The following is a 23,733-nucleotide window of genomic DNA, read 5'->3' as shown; positions in this document are numbered from 1 at the left end:
ACGTGGTACTGGGACCTTCTCGACATGTCCATCTGCCCTCCAATACGTCTTCCAAGAAGAGAGGATCTTCTTTTGCGACAGGAAGGTCATGTTCTCCATCCGGAGGTCAAAGCACTCAACCTTAACGCATGGCTTCTGAAAGGCTGAGATACAAGAATTGGGACCTTCCGGATGATGTGATGGAGATTTTGCTTTCGGCCAGAAGGCCAGCAACTAAGTCTCTGTATCGGTGTCGTTGGAACAAGTTCAGTAGCTGGTGCAGAGAAAAGAATGTGGACCCTTTTTAGTGTAATATCCCCACAATTTTATCTTTTCTGTTACATTTGGCCAATCTGGGGCTCCAGGTTGGGACAATAAAGGGATATTTAGCAGGGCTATCCATCTTTAAGCGCTCTTCTGAAGAAGAATCTTACTTTAAAATACCCTTGATAATTCAATTCCTAAAAGGTTTAAATGTCTTTCCCCCCCAGTACCTTTCCAGGTTCCGGTGTGGTATCTAAATCTAGTTTTAAAATTTCTCACATGTATTCCATTTGAGCCTTTACATTCTTGCCCACTAAGGCTCCTTACGTTAAAAACAATACTTCTTGTAGCATTGACATCGGCTCGCAGGGTAAGTGAGTTGCAGGCGCTTTCGAGCGGACCTCAGGTTAAACCTTCTTTTCTGCCAAAAATTGTTTCGGATTTTCATCTGTCACAAAAGATAACTTTGCCTATGTTTTATCCTCCCCCTCATACAAGCAAGGAAGAGGAAAGACTTTGTAGACTAGATCCCAGGAGAGCTCTTAGTTTTTACATCTCTAGATTTGCAAAGATTCGCCAGTGTGATCAACTTTTCGTGGGATACACTGGACTTAAACTGGGCCTTCCGGTAACAAAACAAACTTTATCCAGATGGATAATCTTAGCCATAATAGAATGCTATAGATTGGCAGGAAAAGAACCACCTGATGGACTAAGAGCTCATTCGACCATCTATGCACTCCTTTATAAAACATTATGCATTGGACTCGACTTCTTCTCAAGGAGGTCTGTTTGCAAAATCTGTACTACATTCTGTACATGATTAAAAAAGGATACTGTACTCCCACCTCCGAGACAAAACTGCTTTGGGAGTCTATTTAAGATGAGGAATAAGTGGGAGGACACAATCCATTCGAAGAACAAGTTACTTACCAACTGTAACGTTCTTTCGATTGGATGTTCCTCCCACGTATTCCTCATCGACCCTCCCATCCTAACCCCACAGTACAGTTTACGTGTATTACACTCTAAACTCTTTTAGGGCTTGGGTCAAAAGAGACATAACTTAAACGAAGTAAGATCCATGGACTATATTATATGGAAAAACAGAACTGAGGCCAACGGGCGCGCTTGAGGCTCTTATACGAGGGATGACGTTGATACTCGACGGATGCCGCCGAGGGACATCGACGCCGTGACCTCGAGTGGAGCGCCCTCTGCTGGAGAAAGAGAAAAAAAATTCCGAGGCGAAACCTAAAGGTAAGGATATATCTAAGATGAGGAATACGTGGGAGGAACATCCAATCGAAAGAACGTTAGTTGGTGAGTAACTTGTTCTTCTATGGTAAGACACATACTTGGGTCTCTTACCTTGTGTTAAATCCTAGGGGATCACATTTTGTCCACTATTGTGCCTGTATGTTATGTGAATGGTAAGTAATATCCAGCATTGAATCATTTGTCGATGCACGTTATTTGAATAGTTCCATCTCATGCTGGGAATTCTCATTTTAAATAAATGCCCTAGAATAATATAGTACATCTTTTCCTGCTCTGGACAAATGAGGGGGCAGAAGTCTGCACGGTACCTTGGAGAACCATGTTCAGGTTTTATTTTTGTCCCTCAGTGTACTTGGGAGTCCTATCTGTTTGCAACATAGGTTTTTAGTGAGTTCTGCTGCCCATTTACAATCCCCCCTCCTGTATTTTATTTTGTACTGCAGTTTTACGATTTTCTTTACTGAAGGGCCACCGAAGTACAGGCTTCACATTTATGTCTGAACCAGTCACATGATAGACCTGGGACTCTTGCCAAGAAATCACTCTTCATGAACTGAAACTCTGAGACTGCATTTACTGATGAGGTTCTCTCACAAGCCTGGTGCATCTAAAATTTATAAAAGGCTCCACCCAAATAAAAGTTTAAGGAAAAGTATAGACTCCTTTTTGTTCCTTAGTGAAGATTTCACCCCCTCATTGGGAGTGTAATCAAACAAAACTGCCCCAGTAAATCCATTCAAGGACAGAACTAATGGAGATCACTTCCTCACATGAGAACACTGAAGAGAGGATTGAAGGCCGAGCCCTTGTCCTACCATATGCTTCCCAGGCCACTGTCATCTCAGTTCCTCTTAAGAGGTTGTCGAAGCCTTTCACATCAAAAAAGGTAAATTGGCCTAAACCTACAAATTTGCTGCTGGCTCAGTCTGTGAGGTGAGAAAACTTCTCTTTCTATGGATAAGGACGAGTTGATAAGTGCACACCCACTGTCGACGAATGGGCATGTTTAGTCTACTAACATCTTGTCTATGAGCCTCCTCCTTTTCTGTACTATGCACCATTGATGACAAACATACTGTGGACTAATACCAGCCCACTTATTAATATAGTGCCATCGACAAGAGAAGTGCTATTTACAAAAGAAATGCCAGACTTTGTGTCCAATCTCTGCCTTGAATACTTACAAAGGCTACAGTGTACTTGAAGGTTTCTCTATGACTTGGGGTATAGCACTAGAATTACAGGATATTTTGCTCCAGGACTAGAAACGCACTTCCACTCCTATGGAAGACTTGACAAAAGTCACCTTCAACATTCTCGTTGAAAAAAATACACTTTCATGTGCTCCCAACAGCCAAGCCTGAAAAAATGTCTGAAGCTGAAGAAATGCTTTCATGTACTTGATGCAGTACATCTTCTAACATTTATAGAGGCGAAAGAATCGAGGGAGCCTCTTTAGTGCCGGTGTGAACCTCTGCGTCATTGGACTCTGAAGCACACCATGGATGCTACGAGGGAGTCTTCCTAGTTTGTATTTAGTTTTTCAGGCACTGATCATCTAATATAGGGACTTCCCATTGCATACCAGTGATCACATTTATAGATGAACACGTCCAATTTGGGGTCTCAGAAGTTACAATAGAAACAGCATCTTCTACATGCGCCCTTCAAGTCATTTATGCATTCATTCAGTTTCTTTATAGTATTCTGCTGAAAACAAAATAAGGGTCCAATTGCGCCAAGCTAGCACTCAGTAAGCATACTCTCCAACTAGTTTGAAGCATCGTTTACAGCAAATGAGCGCTGTACTGAGGCGCTACCTGGCAGCAGTACGACAGGCGTTTTTTTAAAGTCGGGACAGGTTACCATGGCAATGGAACCCTCCGGTTATGTCTACTGCATTGCAGCTGCTATTTTTGCGAATTGTGCCATTAAAAGTCACATACACGTTTAATGGAATATTTATGTTGAACCAGAAGCTTTCAACTGGTTAGCAGAATAGAATTATACAATTTTTATAATCTTTTGTAAAAATGTTGGCCATATTCAATCCTGCCTCTAGCACACAGCGAGATGTGCCCGTTGATTACCCATGGGCACAAGTAGAGTATTTGTGCCCGTATCACAACAGAAACGAACAGGTATGCGATAGACATCATTAGCTACCTGTATGGCAGACTACACTCCAAGATGGCGGTGCAGCAAAAAAAAGGGAGCAGTGGCTCCCGGCGTGCACACCGCATGCACAGTTTTCCAGCTGCGCCGACCCAATCTCTAAGAGGCGTTCAAAGCAATCGGGTAAGAGAAAGGAGCGCAACTCTTTGCAAGTAGGATAGGTAGCATCCTCCCTGCTGAAGCCCCGCCCCATGTAGCCATATTGAACCCATGAATATAATTATTTCTTAAGCAAGATATTACACCCCTTTTCACGTCCTGACACAGTTCGTTGATTGTGCCTAGGTACCCCTAATCGCCACGAACATAGAGGCTATCCTTCTTTCGGATTGGGCTTTGCCTGTGCCCGACACGTGGTAAGCTCTGCAACCTTTAAGGGAAAATACACTTCAAAGAATTTGAAGATATTGGACACCAGTAATAAATATGCCTGTGGTGTCTCTTCTGCCCCCCCCCTTTTTGTCTTCCCATATAGGCACAGCAACTGTTCTGCTTTAACCAGAAAGCAGATGTACGGATGCTCACTCACCCATGCAGCGTCCGAGGTCCTGAAGAAAGTTGCCATACCAACATGTGCCACTGAAACCGTTCGGCCAATACAATACAGGATTTCCCAAGAAGGATGGACACCTTATGTTTAAATTTAAAATATGTGCATTGGTGGAGTCCACGTTTTTAGAAACTAATCGTTTTTCTTTTTTAAAACGGTTTTAAGATCATATAGCAAGTTCATATAATTAAAGGAATACAGGTCTGTTCTTGAACTCAGTACATAGTGCAAATCTCAAAGTTTTTGTTTAAAGATATATTGGAGCAATAGGGTCAGCTTCTCTCGGTCCCCTCACTGTCCTGCAAAGCCTGGGGTTCTCTAAATTTAAGTTGGTGCTCCAATGTTTACAACAGGCCCTGTTCAACACCTGATCAGCACTCATGCAGTCATTGGAAGACTAGTGGTCAACAACCTCCTCGCCCAAATCTTAAATAAGACTCACGTCTGCTCTTTGTGGGAATTCAAAGCCTTTTTGGAGTTGGTGTCCTGTGCAGTTTAATTTGTGCCCAGTTTTAGATTCCGAATGTAGCGAAAAATAAAACGTAGCTTCAGGGTACTCATTACTGTAACTTAATGTACCAGTCTGTTTAGTAGTATGAAATATATCAATCAATGAAAAGAATTAAAAAAATATATTCCAAATTATTCACGCGTATAAAGCATGTTTTACCTATATATGCTACTGCAGTCAGATGCCCCATTTTTCAGATGTGTATACCTTGGGCGATTTTTGAAACTGTATGACATTTGCCCAACATAAATGTAAACACAAAACTGAATTCACTGAGATGGTTTTGTCTTGATTGAAGGGAGCAATCTAATGGGGTGTAGGGAAGTGGGGGTTCGGGGGGTGTTGGTCCTGAAAGTTTTGTTAGCCATGCAAAGTCCTCTAGGTGGGGGTATTTTTCCTCTTCCCTACACTGGAGTGCGGGACAGATTTAAGCAAAACTATTTACTGTTCTACGCCAACAAATTACTTATCACGTGGGTGAGTTGAGTATCTCGAACTACTAAGATCATAAGATAATTTCGAAGGGATTGGTTCCTCCGACGTATTCCACATCTATGACCGGTAATCACCACAGCTGCGGTGCTTCAGAAAATTTCCTGCGTCAATGACATTGATATGCTGTCGTCGAGGGCCTCCGTCGAGCCGACGTCACCGGATGTTATAAGTAGGACGCACGACGCCCGTAGCCTCAGTTCCGTTTTTTCGCAAACGTGTTCGCTTCGGAGATCTCGGCACGCCTCGGTTCTTCTGAGTACTTCTATCGGTTCTTCGAACTTGTTTGTTTGTGAAGATATCATGTCTTCATCTTCTTATACCCCGCAGCCGTGTTTCAAGAAGTGTCTGGACTGCGGTTCCAAGATGTCGCTGACGGACCCGCACGACGCCTGCCTCTGGTGCCTCGGTGAGGACCACGCCACGGATGATTGTGACGATTGCCAGTCGTTAACATCGAAGGCCTTGCGGGAGCGGAACAAGAAGCTTTCTGTATGGTAGGGTGTCTAAGCCCTGAAAGTCGAAATCCTCTGGGCTTTCGACCGATGATTTGAGAGGCGACTCTCCGCGTTGTCGGCGTAAATCCAGGGGGTCTCGGTGTGGGTCCCGCCATTCCTCTGCGGGGCACTCGTGGAAGCGCTGTCACTGGTCGCCTTCCTCGTCCGAGGACTCCGCCCGTCGGCGGGTTGCTTGTCCCAACAAGCATTCTTCTCCTGCGGAATGAGATGCATTTTGTATGGAGATGATGGCGATTTTCCAATTGCAGGGCTCTGTTCCATCCGCGCTTTCAAAAGAAGCCGGCAGGGGACGTGCTAGGGCCACCGCTCGCACGCCTTCGGCGCGATCATCGGGAGCCTTCGAGGTCCCGTTCGGACAAGGTGGATCGCTCTAGCTATGCCCGCTCCAGGTCCTGGTCCTCGACTCCCTCAAGACCGGTGGATCCTGTGAGGTCTAAGAAGACGTCGGCACCATGTCCGTCGAGGGACTCTCTCGAGGCTCTGCCTCCGAGGAAGTCATTGGTGCCGAGGCCGTCGAAGGACACGCTCGGGGCTCTGCCCTCGAGGCCTGTGTCGAAGCCGTCGGCGCCCTCGATGCCTTTTGTGGAGGCTTTACCGGAGGTACCCCGTGTGTCGGTGGAAACTATGAGGAAGGCCCTGAAGAAGTCTGTAAGGCCTGTGTTTGAGCCTTTTTCTGTGCCCTCTTCCAGGGATTTGTTCCAGCCTCTGGATTATATTTCTGAGGTGGAGGAAGGGTCTGAGGGAAGGTTTGGTTCCTGATGAGGTGCCTAATCACCTGTTATTTGGGCATAGCCAGTTGGAAGACCTGCATCAGTCTTTGAACGACGCCAGTGGCCTTGATACCTCCCGGGAGGTTGAGTTTGGCAGGTCTGAGCTTGGTACGCATGCTGAATCTTCGTACAGGCGACTCATGTCGAGGGTGACAGAGTACTTGGGGTGGTCTGCGCCACCAGTGGATTTTCTGCAGGATGACCTGATGGATATCCTTGACCAAGGTCCACCCACTGACCTGGTGCTGCCATTTCATATAGCTTTACAGAGAAGGGTGGCAGTGACTTGGACTGCTCCGGAGAGTATCCCGGCAGTGAGCAAGTCTTTGCTGAAAAAATATCTTCCAGCCAGTAGCGACCCCTGCTACTTGACTACACACCCCACCCGTAGAGTTGGGTGGTGCAGGCGGCTACTGCCCCAGCAAAGCAGGCATCGTACCCTACCATCCCTCCTGATGGGGACGACAAGCGTTTTGATGGCTTGGCGAAGAAAGTGTTTTCTTCAGGGGGTATGGCTTTACAGGCAGCCAACTCCGTGTGTGCCTTAGCACGTTTCACTCACACTCTTTGGAATTGTGGGTCTTTGGCGGCGGAACATATTCCCGAAGGGGTGGAACGGGATGGTTTTCTTGCTCTGGTTCAGGAAGGCAAGGATGCCATGTGTGAATCTGTTCAGTCGGGTGTGAACATGGCAGATTGTGTCAGCCGGTCAATGGCGGCGAGCACTGTAATGTGCAGATTTGCCTGGTTGAAGAAGTCGGGGGTTTTCTCCTGATGTACAAGCCCTGCTTCTCATCATGCCCTTTGATGGTGACCATCTTTTTGGCAGCATGGCTGACGAGAGCCTTGAGAAGGTTGCAGACCTCCAAAGCTGCAGCAAAGTCATTGAGCGCTGCAGTTCGCCAACCTCCGCCTTTTCGGCCTAGGGGACAGCAATGGAGGGGAGGCTCCTTTCGATACTACTCACCTTTTGGTAGATCGAGGGGAGCTGCAAGTGAAAGGGGCCACCGTACGAGTGCCAGAGGTGGCAAACAAGGTACTCTATGTGCCAAGGCTGCTCGGGCAGTTGCCTCTTTGCCCTCAGGCACTGCCGCTTCAGCTCAGTCATGAGGCCATGTCCCATGGTTTGCCGGTTGGGGGTAGGCTGGCGCAGCATCTTGTACAATGGCGTGCCATTACTTCAGATGTGTGGGTTCTGGAGATCATAGCCCACGGCTACTGTCTTCCTTTTTGCCAGAGGCCTCCCGACAATCCACCAGGGAATCTCTTTGAAGAGCCTGGATCTGCTCCTTGCGCAGGAAATCAAATCCCTACTGGAGAAAGGCGCCATAGAACTGGTGCCTGTAGCGGAGAGGAACAAGGGATGGTATTCTCCATATTTTTTGATCCCGAAAAAAGACTGGGGATTGAGACCCATCATGGACTTGCATGGCTTGAACAAGCTCCTGAGGAAGGACAAGTTCAAGATGGTTACACTCTCTCAAATCCTCCAGGCCCTTCAGCTTCAGGATTGGTTGGTGTCTCTCGACCTCAAGGATGCTTACTTTCATGTTACAATTCACCCCAAGCACAAGAAGTTCCTGAGGTTCGCGGTTGGCGACTCACATTTTCAGTTTCGGGTCCTGCCACTCGGATTGACCTCCGCCTGAGGGTCTTCACCAAGCTGATGGTGGTAGTGGCAGCATATCTCAGGAAAGGGGGGATTCACGTCTCCCCCTACCTGGACGATTGGTTGGTTAGGAATTCCTAACTCTAGTCTGCGTTGCCTCTAGATAAAAATGTCAATGTTGGCATGTGTCTCACCAAGATGGAATTTTTAACTTTAGCCTCCGTCGCATCTGGATAGAAATGCGAATGTGGTTCAATTATGTTGCAGTTGGCTGCCTCCTCCTGCTCGGCCCACCCGACCCTGTAACAATCGTCAGTATGAACAAATTCTTGTTGCATGTGTTTGGAAGCATTTCAGATTTGTGCCCACACAGTGAATTGAGAGGAACCAATGCCTTGAAGTGGAATAGCATGAAAGTAGTCACCATAAAGGTAATTACTGGCCAGATTTGGAGCGGGTGGTTCTAAGTTGACTGTCTGTTAAGGTTACGAGGGAATGCTACTGTATCAGAACTTGTCTTTCTACAATCTCAACATTTGTTGACCTTTTATGGTCTATTGACCTGCCAAAAACCTGGGGGGCCTGTGGTAAAAGTAAATTATACTCATTCATTTGAGGCCACAAGCCTCAGGAAGAGAGTTAAGGAGGGAAATAAGAATGCTGAAAAAGGAAGTCCTTTGTAAAGATGATTATAGGGCCAAACTAAAAAAAGCACATTTGAAATACAGCAATTGGTCAAAATCACATAAATACCAGTGACGACAGCAGGATGGAGAGCAAATGCTTCAAGTAGTGGGCATGGCCAATTCCAGGAATTTCTGATCTCTTTAAGTCTCAGGGCTACTCTCAAAACAGAGCAATATAATTGTTGAGGACACATGGCAGGCACATTTCTCATCCTTGTATGCCCCATTGATGTCTGGCACAGATTTCCTCTGGGATAAAATACATTTGGAATTTAGTTGTGATCAGGACCACATACAGAACCTAATAAAGAAGTCTTCTGCTTCTAGAGCAGCTGGCCCTAACCGGCTGACAAATCAGATTCTAAAATCAAACTCAGGGCTGTGGTCAAAAATATTGTTTAATCTTTTTAACAGGGTAATTAGTTCAGTGATCATCCCTGATCCTATAAATTAACGCCCGATCTCCCTTCTAGATATAAATAGCAAAATCTTTGCTGGTATAATACTGAGGGAATTGAAATTATGGCGAGAAAAGGAGGGAATACCAAACGGGATTTAGGCGTGGCTTGTCAACCCCATTAAATGGCTTAATTACGAGTACAGCCTCTAGCAGATCCTTTGGTGAAGAGGGTTTCCCTTGTTTGGTGCATGGATTGATTTGTCACAGGCCTTTGACACTGTAAATGGAGTTTGCCTGTGGCAGAAACTCCGACAATGGGGTCTTCCGCCTCAACTCCTGGCCATTATAGTTGATCTTCACAATTGCTCTCATTTAAGAGTAAGTTTGAACTTGCAGGGCCATCTGTCAGCACCTATCCCTACTGGTAGGGGGAGTGTTCAGGCAGGGCTATATATTTGCCCCTTGCCTTTTCAACCTTTACATGGCGGATCTGGTACATCATTAGTGAGCTTGGCCTAGTGAGTCGACGGATCTTCCTAGGAAGATTGAGTTGGGTAGCCTATGCGGATGATCTCGTGCTGTTTGGTCATACCCCTGAAAGCTCTTGAGGGGTATGCATGATTTGAATGATCTAAAGATCAATCCAGCGAAATCTAGAATGGTTGTTTTTAAATGACCATAGACAAAAACAGCCTCCTATAACTGGACCCTATCTGGGCATAAGATTCTTGTGGGAAAGGAAGTCGCGTATCTAGGCTTCGAAATAAGATCTTTTCTGTTCCTGGGCCAAGTAAGCAAAGCCTTAAAACAAGCTAATACAACTAGGCTGCCAGATGAAATAACTCAACCAGGTTTATTGTAAGCTCTCGTTGGAACATTTGAATAAATTCTACATTGGCAAGGTAATTCCTGTATCAATATACGGTGTGGACCTATATCCGGCCATTAAACTGATGAACTGGGGTTGTCTTGAAGGCAGGTTATGGAAAATGTTGTTAAATAGTACACCATGTTTGCCTATGGCGTGTCTAAGGTGCGGACTGGGTTTGCAGTCTGAGCTCTTGTTTAATGGAGGGTACTTCCCTGTATAGGCAGATAATCATCACTAAGGAGAAATCACTATACATGGACATGAAAGTGTTGCTGGAGTACTGCTCAAATAATTATTTAAGGGAAAGAACTTTAGCTTTGGAAATGTTGTCTGGCTGCGACTGCCTTGAAAAAGATCTGATAGAAAATCCAATGTCTGTCAAACAGCATTTGGAAAAAATAGGACTGGATTCGAAAAATAACAGAAATGCGGAGCACTAAGCTCTACCAGTCATTTTCACCCTACGATAAACCAAGAGGTCAACTGTCAAGTTACCTAGAACATTTCCCTAATGCCATATATAGCTCGGACTACCTCAGATTTGGCCTTAACCTCTTGTCAGAGAGGTTGATTCTCGTCATCAGATATAATTAACAATAGGATAACAATTTGTGCCCGTTGTGTGAGAAAACCACCCCACAAACCTTGACACATAATACTGGTCTGTGACGGTGCAAGAGAAATGATGGACAAGGTGTTTGCAAGATTTGTGGATAATGACTGGTGGTTGAGTACTTCATCATTCTGGGAAAGATTAAGTTCGGGCCACAAATCGTTAGTAACGTGGGAGTTTATAAAGCTATTGCAAACACTGAATCGGATGGGAACCGACTAGAACGGTACCAAACTTAGAGAGTCGTCTCCCTTTCATTTTATTTGCCTTCGGTTAAATATAATTTTCTTTTTTTTTTCACCTTTTTTTATTTTACTTTATCTTATTCTGATGGATATTTATTTTTTTAAATGACTTTCTTTTTAATAAAGGTTTGTAACAAACCGTACACTAATAAAAAAAAAAAGAAGTCATAATTTTCCCTCTTTTTATGCTGAAACACTAGTCTTTCTTTGTTCTGTTTTGGAATACATGAAGGCAACAAGTACAGAGTGAAAGTGGTGAAAAACATGACGTAGCTGTCATGGTTTACTTTGGATTTAACCTGTGTTGGTTACCCCAAAAACTGTACAATAAATCTCATCTTTATCTTCAGTAATAACTCTGAAGGCAGAGCTGATTGTACAGGTTATTCCTTAGCTGCTAAGTAGTTACAAGGATCATGTTGGTGTGCTCCACAGCCCAGGCGATCTTAATACATGCTTTGTTTCCACCATTAGAATACTGCAAGATTCTCTACAGGTTTGTGACAAGCAAACACGACAAATTGAGGAATAAAATGTTACAGGTGAGTAAAATTTCTTCTTTTACATCAGCCGTTTTGTTTAAAAAGCGTTTTTGGACATAATTTAGTTAAAAAAGATGATGGTCTCTACCTTGTTTTACATTTAGGAATGGATCCAGCAGAATAATATTTTATCAATTGTGCTGCGAGACAGTCTTCATCAACCTCAGTATGTAGAAAAGCTAGAGAAGATTTTACGTTTTGTCATCAAAGAAAAAGCGCTCACTTTGCAAGATCTTGACAACATATGGGCTGCACAGGTAATTTGCGTTTGCTCTCTCTCAGAAATCTAAACATAATTTCACCAATTAGGTGTTCATAATTGCAAGAATTTCTTATTTTATTGACATGTGACTTGGAAAGTGACATTTGGACTCAAAACTCCATATGGTCTCGATTTATACAGTTGCTTATGTACAGCGTGACCATTTGCAAACACATTGCCAAAATGTGGCTATTTTGCATGTTCTACTATTCAAACACTGATCCTCTTCCGCTTTACTTTAATATGTCCTTGCTGCTTTTAATGTTTTCCTGCCATAAGGAGGGGCCTCGTATGCAAGATTCAAATAAGGAGTTTGTCTTGGCTTCCGAATTCTAATGCATACCAACAAGCCAATGAATTGGATATATCTGCTGTCACGAGTCTTCCTGTCTGTTTTCCAGGCACTTTGCGGACCTCTTTATTTAAAAGGAAAATTAGTTGTTTAAATCATTGCATTTCTTGTTTTTATTTCAGTAAAGTCCTTGGGCTTTAATTGACAATTTACATTGTCTGTCTTAAATATCTGGGTGGAGCAGAAGTTGAAATTCATTGAACAGCATTGTTTTATTGATTTGTAATGGGCCCTACGGCCCTCTAGCTATGCCATCTCAAATCACTGATTCACGAACCAAGGAGTCTCTGGTCCTGGTTAGTAGATGGTGATCGTTTCACCCTTAGTAAGCTAACAAGCTGAATAAACCTAAAGGTATGTGGTCTTATCTAACTAGGCTCCCTCAGTGTTCTAAGGCTTTTGGAAATGATGTGCAGTCACTCTCACTTTCCCTCTCGTTGCACTTCTCCTCCCATATCTAGCATCTTCATCTTCTCTGTTCCTCCGTCTTTTGTACCTTCTAGGCATTGTCTCCACCTTTTTAGATGTTACTACTTCATTCTTCACACTACTCCCCCGTCCCCCACACTACTCTCCCCGTCAAACACACTACTCCCCCTGTCCCCAACACTAATACACACCTGTCACACTTTCACACACTCAACCTACATTACCATTTGCACTCACTCACCAATACCTCACCACCTTCTGAAATCACCTCGACAATCCACCACTCCTTCCTCCTGCTGGTCACTTGGTCCACCACCCCCTCTGAACTCACCAGAAAAACCCATAACATCCTGTCCTTTTTACGTCCCCTTCCTAATGCCAATGGTTGCCTTTCACTGTTTCCATCTGGCTTGTGACCTAATCAACAGAATTGTGAAATAGCAATTTAAGCCCCACCCCTTTTCTCCATGCAGGCTCACGACAGAAGAATGATGGCCCCAGACATCAATGTTATTGTTCCTGGGTAGGTATAGTCTAGTTGGACTCTGCAGCCCTATTAACTCCTTGGTGGTTTAGGGCAGGAGCCGCTGGCTGTGGTAGTGCACCACTGACGAAAGTTGTACGGCTATGATCGTAACTGGTGATGGTTAACGTTGTGCGACTGTGCTTGCTGCTCTGTAGGTTTCTCTGCTGGTCTCTCTGGTTCCCTCTGCAGGAACAATCAATACTGTGGACAGCTCCAGTTTTGGTTTGCTTACTTTGTGCCCTGTCCCCTGTTCCCAGTGACAGAACTTGTGTGGCGCTGGAGGGCTTCTTTCCTTTTGGGGCTGTTCTGGATTCTCTTAAGTTTGCTGACTCTACAAGAAACATTTTCTGGCAAGCATTTTATATAGGCGGTATTCTGAGTGGCACATGGGTACTGCATTGCAGCATGCTGGGGCGGGCTATAGGACATGGGGCCCTCCCACCTGCCACCATCTTCCTCTGGAAAGGACTGCCTCTGAATTGCTCCCAGGTAGGCCTCCCACCCTGGCTGAGAGGAGATCCCATCTACTCTTAATAGGGCCAGTTTACTGACCTTGTCACAGTGGACACTAATTCAGCGTATTGTTCAAACTAGCTTTAGCAAAGCTAACCTTTTTGGTATTTGTGCTTTTGTTTGTGCTGTCCTGTATTGCAGTTGATGCGAGGTGCTCCCATCATTTGCCCAGGTACACTGATCATTTGATCTTGTAAACCTACCCTATGCCATTTGTAACAGAGTGGTTGCCTCAAAATTACACCCATAAGAAACATCTTATACCAAATGTATTTTCCAAAAAGGTTTTTTTTCTTTTGCTTGCAACATAGCGGCACAATCTTTTTTTTTAAATGTATTTATTCAGTTTGGTATACGCAAAGCCAAAAATGGCTTTGTTTATACAACACAGTATTATAACATTTCCACATTCAATACATAACTCCATCATATATAATCTAAGATAAATTGGTATAAAAGTTAAAAGGTTAATATTCTTAGGTCACCTCTGTCGATTTTAGAAAGTACACTCAATGTGCCCTAAAAAAGTTCATGTAAAATCTCAATACATTTAAAATCAAATTTGACGATAAAATACATGAAGTTAATATCGTTAACTTCCATCCAAATTTTCGGTGAGTGAGGTGTCGGTCAGTGCTGTTATGATTCCACATATTTGTGTTGAATCGCCTTTAGGGTCTCAGTGAATTAAGATGATCTGACTAGTCCAGTTCTTGCTCCCTTGATTTCAAGAAAATTAGACATTGAACTTTAGCATTAAGTAATCTCGAATAATCAAGCTGCCTGGGTAGGCAGATATATATTCAGGATTGTCACTATGCGTCGTTCTATGTTGAATGAAAGGACCACTGTTTATCTTTGTAGATAGGCGAATAAGATTTGTCTCGTAGCCAAATTAATTCAACTTATATTTTAGCCAGCATTTTAGTGCACCTAATGATGCACTATTTGCGGTTACTGTGAACCTAGCAAGGCTTACCTTGTGTACTTTATACAGTTTCCCCAAGAGGCACAAGTGCTCAAAATTATCTAATCTCGTATAGGCTTGGATGTAAGTGACCATTATGGTGCCATTCTCAAGGTGCAAGATCTTCTCAAAATACATTACCGCTTTTCAAATAAAGACTACTGGAGAACCCAGAAGATTTAACTCCAGTCTTAAGTACTCAACCGCAAGTGATTTTGGCATCCAAAATAAAATGCTAAGGATTTTTGCTTCAAATTTGCTGATCTCGTTAATGAGGTAATGTCCCCATACTTCAACCCCATACATTAATACAGTTTCAATCCTTGCAGTGTAAAGCAGCAGTATAGTCTACAGAGAAGATCTTCCAAATTTTCCAATATAGGACCTTGTGGAACGCACCATCACCCATTTCTTCTTGGTTTCATCCCAGTGGTACGTCCAACTTAAATTGTGATCCACCATAACCCCCAGGTACTTATAGCATTTAATACATTGAACAGGTTGATTTATTAATCTGCCATTTATATTTATTACCATAAGTTTTATGTTTATCTGTGAATGCTATGACCTTAGTTTTCATGACTTTCACTCGTAGACCATTTTTTTCAGCATAAATACCGAGAGCATATAACATTGTCAGTAGGTCACTTGGGAGTGTAGTCTTATTGGAGCACGTCATTTGCATAGCCAAGCCAGTTTAGTTGCTGTTCCTACTTTCACTGGATGTACATTTAGATTTTCGAACACATTGGCCAGATCAGCTAAATATAAGTTGAACAGTGTGGCAGCGACAATACACCCCTGTTTAACCCCCCCCTAGAGGTAAGGAGAGATTCTGGAAGTTTACCGTAGCCATCAAAACATACTCTAATGCTTGTTCCTTTGTGAAGGAGCATGAGCATTTTTAGAAGACCAGGGGGAATATTCCACAAGAGTAATTTGCCTCACAACCTATTTCGTAACACAGTATCAAATGCAGACCTAAAATCAATAAACGCAGCATAGACTGAAGCCTTTCTTCTATACAATGCATGGTCAACTGATGATGCCAAGATCAACAAGTTGTGTATCATTTCAGCCTTTTTCCTAAATCCTATTTGGTTGGGGGGGTGAGGGGTAAAAGAATGCAATTTTCTGTTATCCAATCATTAAGTTCAACTAAAAGCACTTTAGCAAATATTTTAGCCGTAATGTCGAGCATAGCCAACATCCTATAGTTTGCAGGGTCGTTCCAACAACCTTTCTTATGGACTGGAAGGATATGGCTCTCAGTCCAAGAAGTAGGGAGTGTTTCACTTTCACATATATGTAGATACAATAGTTGCAGGGCTTCCACCCATATCTTAGCAGAGGTTTTTATTAGGCTATTGCTAGTGCCATCAGGGCCTGCTGCGCGAGAGTCACAAATCTTCTCTATAATTAAGGTTAGTTTGGTGACTGCCACTTTACTGACCCTTTTAGCATTGGGTAATTCCATCGCAGGATCCTGTGGAGTGGTGGCTCCCAAGGCTTTTCCAATGCGTGTTCTCCAGTCTTCTTCGGATTCACCATTGATAGGCAATCCCTTGTTATTAGCCCCTTCTGATCACAGACCACATACACATGGTATTGCTGGATCTTGCGTGGCTCGCAAGTTTATGCCAAACTTCTTTCTCACATAGCCACTTGTGGTCTCTCAACCACTTAAGATAGTTCTTTTTTACAACTTTTATGGCTTTGGTAGTCTCAGTACCTGTTATCGGGCTTAAATGTATCTTTGCAATTTCGACTTTGAGGTGTTTTTTAGCATCACTGATTCTTTTGTCATAGTTCCTGTGTATTTGTCTGTTCGCCTTATTCCAGTGTTCATATGTATTTTTGTATTTCCTCTGCTGTTGGGTAGCTTCTTTTTGTTTGTTGTTAACCTCAAAACAGCTTGCATCATGCCAGGTCTTGTGTGAGAACAGCCTCATCCTCCACCATTGCCAACACTGCTGCATTAGTAAACGTGTAGTCACATCTCAATGGTGGAGGCACTACGACCACTCACACGTGTCTGGGGCTCTATGGGCGTCGCCAGGACATAGAACATTCAACTCAATAAGATGAGAAGACCGTAACACTGTACGTGCACTGCTGTGGAGGTTGCGGGCCGACATCTTCGGTGCGGGAGATGCACATGTATTGAAAAGATCATCACTGCTGATTTCAATCTGTCAGGTAAAATCTCCCACTGCCCACAGTGGAACTTTTGGATCAATTTTTTTCAAGAATTTTAGCAACAGCAGTTACATTGGATTTGGTGGCTAGTCCTTTAGGCGGGTCATTGTTATTAATGAGATACATAACATAAATGGGTAATCTTAACCCCCTGTACCATTGGGGTGGAGCCCTCCACATTACTTATGCTCCAAGGGTGTTGCACAGTCACCAATAACCCTCCCTTAGGGCGGCCACCTGGTGCCTTGGTAGCCATATGTAGTGTACTTCTATTATCAAACTTGCACACTTCTACCAACCAAGTTTCTTGTAAAGCAATAATGCAGAATGTGTCTAAATGTTCTGTCAGACCACCTACCGCAGATCGGTGTCCAAAACCACCTGTATTCCTAGAGCACATGATATCTGGTCAATCTTCTTTTTGAACTATCATTACTCCTTCTCCGATGTGGATGACCACTTTTTAAAGGATACTGTAGCTTATCTGAGATTCTCTTTCCTTAAGGTTAAATAGTTAACATCTTCATACAACCATTTAACTGCACTCCTGGGAACTTTTTCTTCTGGCTTTTTTTTTATTACTAACTGTATATAGTAGGGAGGGGTCTTTCATTCGTGGCTTAAGCCCACAATTTCCAGTGGATCTAAATGGCACAGCCAGAAGTGCAACATTGTGGAAGGCAATCAGAAGGCTGCTTCCTCGCAAGATCACTCGACACCAGTGCCCTTTTCGGGGAGGGGTATGGGAAGGTGGGTGTCCTTCACCCCTGCTGTGTGGCCCTCTACCATTTTCTCTCACCTCCATCCCACTGAGCCCCCCCCCCCCTCTTTGCCCCGGTTTGCGCTCTGGAGGCTGCCAGGGTCTGCCCACATACAACATGTTGGTCTTCACCCTTGCTGCCTGTAGACTGCAAGTTTTTCTAGCAGATGGCGTAGGTTTCTTCTAAAGGCCTTCACTCCTAGTTGATTATAGTCTCCCCTCTTGACTGTTCCTTTGTGGCCTGTATTGTGCCAATATGAGGTTGGTCCAGACCTGTTGTTGTATCTAAATACTTAAATTGCTTCATGGAAACGTTCAGGTCTCTCCATTTCTAGGGACAGGATTCTCCAGCTTTTCTCTCAATTTCTAATATCTTTATGTAGTACTTGTTGTAGAGTTCAAAATGCTCAGCTGCTACTGCAACTCACACATTGTAACTCACTTCCTGTGACCTCGTTCCTCAACTATGGGCTTCTTCCTAGCATCTATCCTTGTATTCGCTCATTCAGGCTACTGAGCACTGCACTGCAGGCACTAGAGCTTCCAGCAGGTCTGTACTGAGCACATTTACTCAGCTATTCGGAATACTGAGCGTATCTCAAAGTACGATTCTCAGCAATTCCAGGTACTTTACGGATCTCACTGGTAAGACTCCCAACTCAAATTTATAGACATTTTGGTACTTGTACATTTCCCAGAAGTGAGTGCCTTTTTCTTCTTCGCATAGACAATTCTCACCCATGTTTCTCTCAATTAGTCTTAGAATACATTGCAGTACTTCAACTATATTTGGATAAGTGGTTGATAAACCTCCATCAACAAATTGTGCACTCCTCCACGTTTCATCATATTCAAAGATGTATCGTGGTTTACATCATTGTAATACAAGGTACTCTTACGTCCTGCCCACTTTCCTCCATACTGTATGGGCATCCCTCGCGAGGGATGGGAGACTGAACCTTTTTCACCAGAAAAAATCTTCTTCCCCTTTAAATTTAGAGGCGCGCAGCCCTGGGAGCATGCGCTCGCCTCACTCCGCCCACCGGTGCCACTCCTTAATCCCCTTTTCCGTGTGAACAGGAACGGGCTGAATTCACCAGCACTCCTAGGTTTGGCTTCGGCCATGTAATTCCACATGCGGATACTTCTCTTCTCTCTTTTTGTCTTTCTAATATTCAGGCACTCAGTCATCAGGTGTCCCGATCCTGGGGGTAGGGGGGAGACAATTATGAGCTCCTGGCTCAGCAGGCAGGAAGCGTACAACACCCTGCTCCTCACAAACTAGCCCTCGCAGTACGGTTCCTGAGCAGGTCGCGTTGAAACACGTGAGCCTAGCTCGGGCTAACCTATAGGGCGTTCATTGTGCTAGAAGCAGTGGTACTAGGTGCCAATATAGGAGTAATTGGTCTAGATTCGGTCATTGGGCCGACTCTAGGGAGATGGACCTTCTTAGGTGCACCTTGGACGACATGCTCTCCTTTTCGGCACACCTCGCCCACTCTGACGTACAGGTGGATGCATCCTGCACCTATCTGGCAGCCATCGAAGCTTAAAGTAATTCGGAGGAGGGCCTCTTCTCCTCCAACCCGGTGGTCAGGCGACATCTGATAGACCTCTGAAGGCCTTACCCGCCTGTAAAAAATCCACACCCTGTGCGGTACCTTAATGTGGTGTTGGGCGCCTTGGCGCACAAACCTTTCGAGCCACTGGTGTCCGCGGACATCAGGTTGGTCACCGTAAAGAATAGCCCTGCTTGTGCAGAATCGGCGAGATCAAGGCTCTGGTGGCTTCAGAGCCCTACACTAACTTTCACAAGGACAAGGTCATCCTGTGAACGCTCCTGCGTTCCTACCCAAGATTACCTCCACCTTCCATCTCAACAAGGAAATAACCTGACCCACTTTATTCGCCGTCCCCAAGGAGGAGCCTCAGAGGGTCTGGCACCGTCTGGATCTCGTCAGACGCCCGGTGTGTCACTCTCAGGGGGGTGGGGGGAGTGGGGAGGGAGGGCAGTGTTTCAGGGCTGTGTTACCTAGCCTCAAAGGCCTCCATAGCAAGGTGACTGATCGTGGCCATAAAGGAGGCCTGTGAGGGGCAGTACAAACCTGTGCCAGCTAACTTACATGCCCAGGCGGTCAGAACCAAGGCCACGGCCATTGCGTTCCAACGGCAGGGGCCGTGGAAGGTAATCAAATGGGCGGCTAGGTAACCCCTCCCCCCACAATATCCTTTCGGCTTTCTGTAAGCACTAATGTTTGGACGCCGCCTCTAGGTCAGACGCTGCATTTGCGTGTCACCATTTCCCTCATGTAACTTTGTCTGTGGCATACCATGTCTTGAACATCTTAAGGGTTTAAGCACTTCAGGGACTGCACCTCGAAGTAGTCGATTACCGATCCCCACATGATTGATGTATTATGTTTAGAGATGGACTCCAGCGTCTCTGAATGTGGTTCCTACTGCTCTATGAACCGCAATGGGACCAGGTAGCTAAGCTATTGGTGCACCACCTACCTAAATCAAGAGAACCCCCTCCAGAAGCCGATCGTAGGAGGGCATCCAACGTCCCATACCCGAAAAGACACTTTGTGACAGTGAAGGGAAACCTCACAAAAAGGCTACTCCAGGAGCATGCCAAGACATTCTTCATCCTCTTCTGCCCACAAAAAAGTGAAAATACAGATTTCAACATGACCAATGATGAGTCGCTAAACTCTCAAACACAGGTAAAGTGCCAGACGGTGGCTTAGTCTGCTGAAAAGAGTGGGATAAATTTCACATAGAAATGCTCTATCTTTTCAGAATTGTTGACTGTTGCGACCTCAATAGAGTTAAAGGGTCCCATCCCACTTGGGCTTGCTGGCAGGGTACCCAAGAATAGCAGCATCTGTACGTGTTAGATATTGGACCCAAAAATCAAGGGATGATTGGAAGGGGTACTTAACAATTGCAGCCAGGCAGAGTTGAAGGGGACAGCGACTAGCACACTACCAACTCCCTTGCCTCTCCTCTGGGGCAGGACTGGCTCTGGCAAATAACCGTTTGTCTCCTATTTTAGGTCGAGAGGGGGTGGGGTCCCTCTGACCCAGTCATTCTTTAACTGTGATCCCTAGAGGGGACATTTGTACCTGCCATTGGGTGACAGAGAAACTAAAGGCAGAGGACTGGCTTTGAGTGACTATACAAACCATAGCTTCTATAATGTAGTGAGACAGAATCAGAATATAAGTTCCGGTCTGCCGTTTCCCATAGTTGACCATTCCCTCTGACCAAAACACTGAAGTGTATACCAGAATCCAAAATGGATCCTGAGAAGAAAAATAAACTGGCAGAGCTTAGATCATCAGGCTGGCCCATTGCCTTGTAGGGAATGTATAAGCATGAAAAACATATAATTTGAATGGATTGTGTCCTCCAACTTATTACACGTCTTTGACATGTAATGTCCACGGCTGTGCACTTAGGATTTTTTTTTCGGCAGAGGGCACCCAGCATCGATGACGTTGGGTCGATGTCCCTCGAAGGCCTCCGTTGAGGGCGACGTCACTGTATGTTATAAATGGGATGCACAGCACCTGTAGCATCAGTTCAGTTTTTTTTCTGCAAACGGGTTTGCTTCGAGAACTCTGCACGTCTTGTGTGTTTCATCGTCGAGATGTATTTTTCTTTGACCCCTCCGACTCCGCGGTCTGCCTTCAAGACTTGCCGGGACTGCAAGTCTAAGATGTCGATTACAGACCTGCACCGTGTTTGTTTGTGGTGCCTGGGCGAGAGTCATGACACCGACGACTGTTCCAAATGCCAGTCGTTGACTGCTAAGGCCTTGCAGGAGCAACAAGGGGAAGTTACAGGTAGGTAAGGGTTCTAAACCCATTAAGTCCCGTACAGCTGCTAAGGGGTTGTCCACCGACGATTCGAGGGGCGACTCTACGCATCGGGAAGAGGCCCAGGGTTTTTGGTCCCAGAGTGGATCTGGCCATTCTTCCTCGTCGCGGCGTTCTCGGAATCGCCGTCACCGGTCGCCTTCCCCGTCCTCCTTGGAGGATGGTGCCGCAAGGAAAGTGGCATGCCAACGAAGTCCTCGACTCCAGAGGAATGGGCTGCCTTTAAGGAGCAAATGTTATGGATATTTCAGTCGCAGGGCACGGTTCCGGTCGCACCTTCTAATGAAGCCGGCAAGGAACGGTCTCGTACCGTGGCTCGCACGCCGTCTGGTCCGCGGCGCGACTTGCACTGGGATCCTTTGAGGTCCTGTTCGGACAAGGCTATGGATAGTCGCAAGAGACGTGCTTCCAGGTCTCGGGCCTCGTCTCTGGCGAAACCGCTGCAACCTGCTAAGGGCTCTAAGCCGGCGTCGACTCGTTCTGCGCTGTGTCCGTCCGACTCGGACGTCGACGCTTTACCGTCTAATCAGCCCACAGCGCCGGTGGCAACAGTGTCGACGTTGACACCAAAGCCTTCGGCGCTCCGACGCCTTTGGGTATTTTTTGCCCGCAATTTACCATTGGAGTACCCAGATTTGGTGGATCCTGCAAGGAAGGCTATGGCAAAGTCTGTGATGCCAGTATTGGACTCTAGGCCCACTTCTGTCCATAGGCCAGGGTTTCAACTCCCTCTGGACAACCTATATGAAGAGGAAGAAAGGTCTGAATTTGAGGACCCTGGTGAACTTGATGTGGCTCCAGTCTTTTCTGGAGACAGTCAATTGGAGGAGTTGAGGTAAACCCTTCATGATGCCAGTGGGTTGGACACTTCTCCGGAAGTGTAATTTGGTAGGCCTGAGCCTGGGGCTCATGCTGAGTCTTCATACAAGCGGCTCATGACTAGGGTCACAGAGTATCTGGGCTGGTTCAGACATTGTGAAGACTTTGTGCAGGATGATCTAACAGGCATTTTAGATCAAGGTCCTTCCTCTGACCCGGTTTAACCGTTTCATCTCACCTTACAGAAAAGGGTGGCAGCTGCTTGCAGTCACCGGAATCTCTTCCGGCTTTTAATAAAACTTTGACAAAAAGTACCGCCCTTCCGTTAGCGACCCCAGCTATTTATCCACTCGCCCCACTTGCAGCGGTCTGGTGGTTCAGGTGGTTACGGCCACCATGAGGTAGGTGGCGTACTCTATTCTGATATGGACGACAAACACTTTGACGGTTGGGCACGGAAGGTATTTTCTGCAGGGAGCATGGCATTGAAATCGGCCAACTCCACTTGCGCCTTAGCAAGGTTCTCACACACACTTTGGAACTTTTTTTTTAGCAGCTGAGCATATTCCCGAGGGGGAAGAAGGGGATGGCTTTCTTGCTAAATTGCAAGACGGCAAGGATGCCATGCGCGAATCCCTTCAGTCGGGTTTGGATACAGCACACAGTGTTAACCGGTCCATGGCTGCGAGCACTGTTACACGCAGATTTGCGTGGTTGCGGAAGTCTGGTTTTGCTCAGGATGTGCAAGCCCTTCTTCTGAACATGCCCTTTGATGGCACACATTTGTTAGGCAACAAGGTTGACGAGAGCCTTGAGAGGTTGCAGACCTCAAACTGTAGCAAAATCTTTAAGCGCATCTGTGGTCAACATCTGCTTCTTCGTCCTCGAGGACAGCAGTGGAGGGGAGGTTCTTTTCGTTACTACTCCTCCTTTGGTAGAACGAGAGGGGCCGCCAGTCAAAGGGGCCAGCAAAAAAGTACCTGTGGCGGTCGGAGAAATAGAGGTGCCATAGTCGCTCAGGCAGCTGCCTCTTTGCCTTCAGGCACTGCCGCAGCCGCTCCAAAACAGTCATGAGGTCATGTCCCATGGTTCGCTGTTTAGGGGCAGGCTATCTCAGCATCTTGAAGAGTGGCGAGCCATTACTTTGGATGCGTGGGTTCTGGATATGATAGCCCACGGCTACTACCTTCCCTTCCTAAAGCGGCCCCCCGACAATCCACCGGGGAAACTCTCGGTGAAGCTTCCCGATCCGCTCCATGTGCAGCAAATCTTGACCCTTCTAGAGAAAGGCGCTATAGAACTGGTGCCTGTAGCGGAGAGGAACACGGGATGGTATTCCCCTTATTTTTTTAATCCCAAAGAAAGACTGGGGATTGAGACCCATCCTGGACTTGAGTTGGTTGAACAAACTTCTCAGGAAGGACAAGTTCAAGATGGTCACTCTTTCTCAAGTCCTCCAGGCCCTTCAACTTCAGGATTGGTTGGTGTCTCTGGACCTACAGGATGCTTACTTTCA

At 45.5% G+C, this 23,733-nt stretch overlaps 1 protein-coding gene across 3 annotated transcripts in view; it reads left to right on the top strand.

Moving 5' to 3' along the window:
• The window catches only part of USP9X (ubiquitin specific peptidase 9 X-linked), a 2,614,063-nt gene that overhangs the window by 552,894 nt on the left and 2,037,436 nt on the right, over positions 1-23,733 (top strand). For all 3 annotated transcript variants that reach the window (XM_069636534.1, XM_069636533.1, XM_069636535.1), the window contains exon 10: positions 11,611-11,763. In XM_069636534.1, coding sequence (XP_069492635.1) covers positions 11,611-11,763 — 153 coding nt within the window. The remainder of the gene's footprint in view (positions 1-11,610; positions 11,764-23,733) is intronic.

Source organism: Ambystoma mexicanum, chromosome 7p (assembly GCF_040938575.1).
Source record: "Ambystoma mexicanum isolate Mex_15411 chromosome 7p, UKY_AmexF1_1, whole genome shotgun sequence".
In the NCBI taxonomy this organism is placed as follows: domain Eukaryota; kingdom Metazoa; phylum Chordata; class Amphibia; order Caudata; family Ambystomatidae; genus Ambystoma; species Ambystoma mexicanum.
The sequence above is the reverse complement of the archived record's forward strand: the minus strand, read 5'-3'. Positions and strand labels throughout refer to the sequence as shown.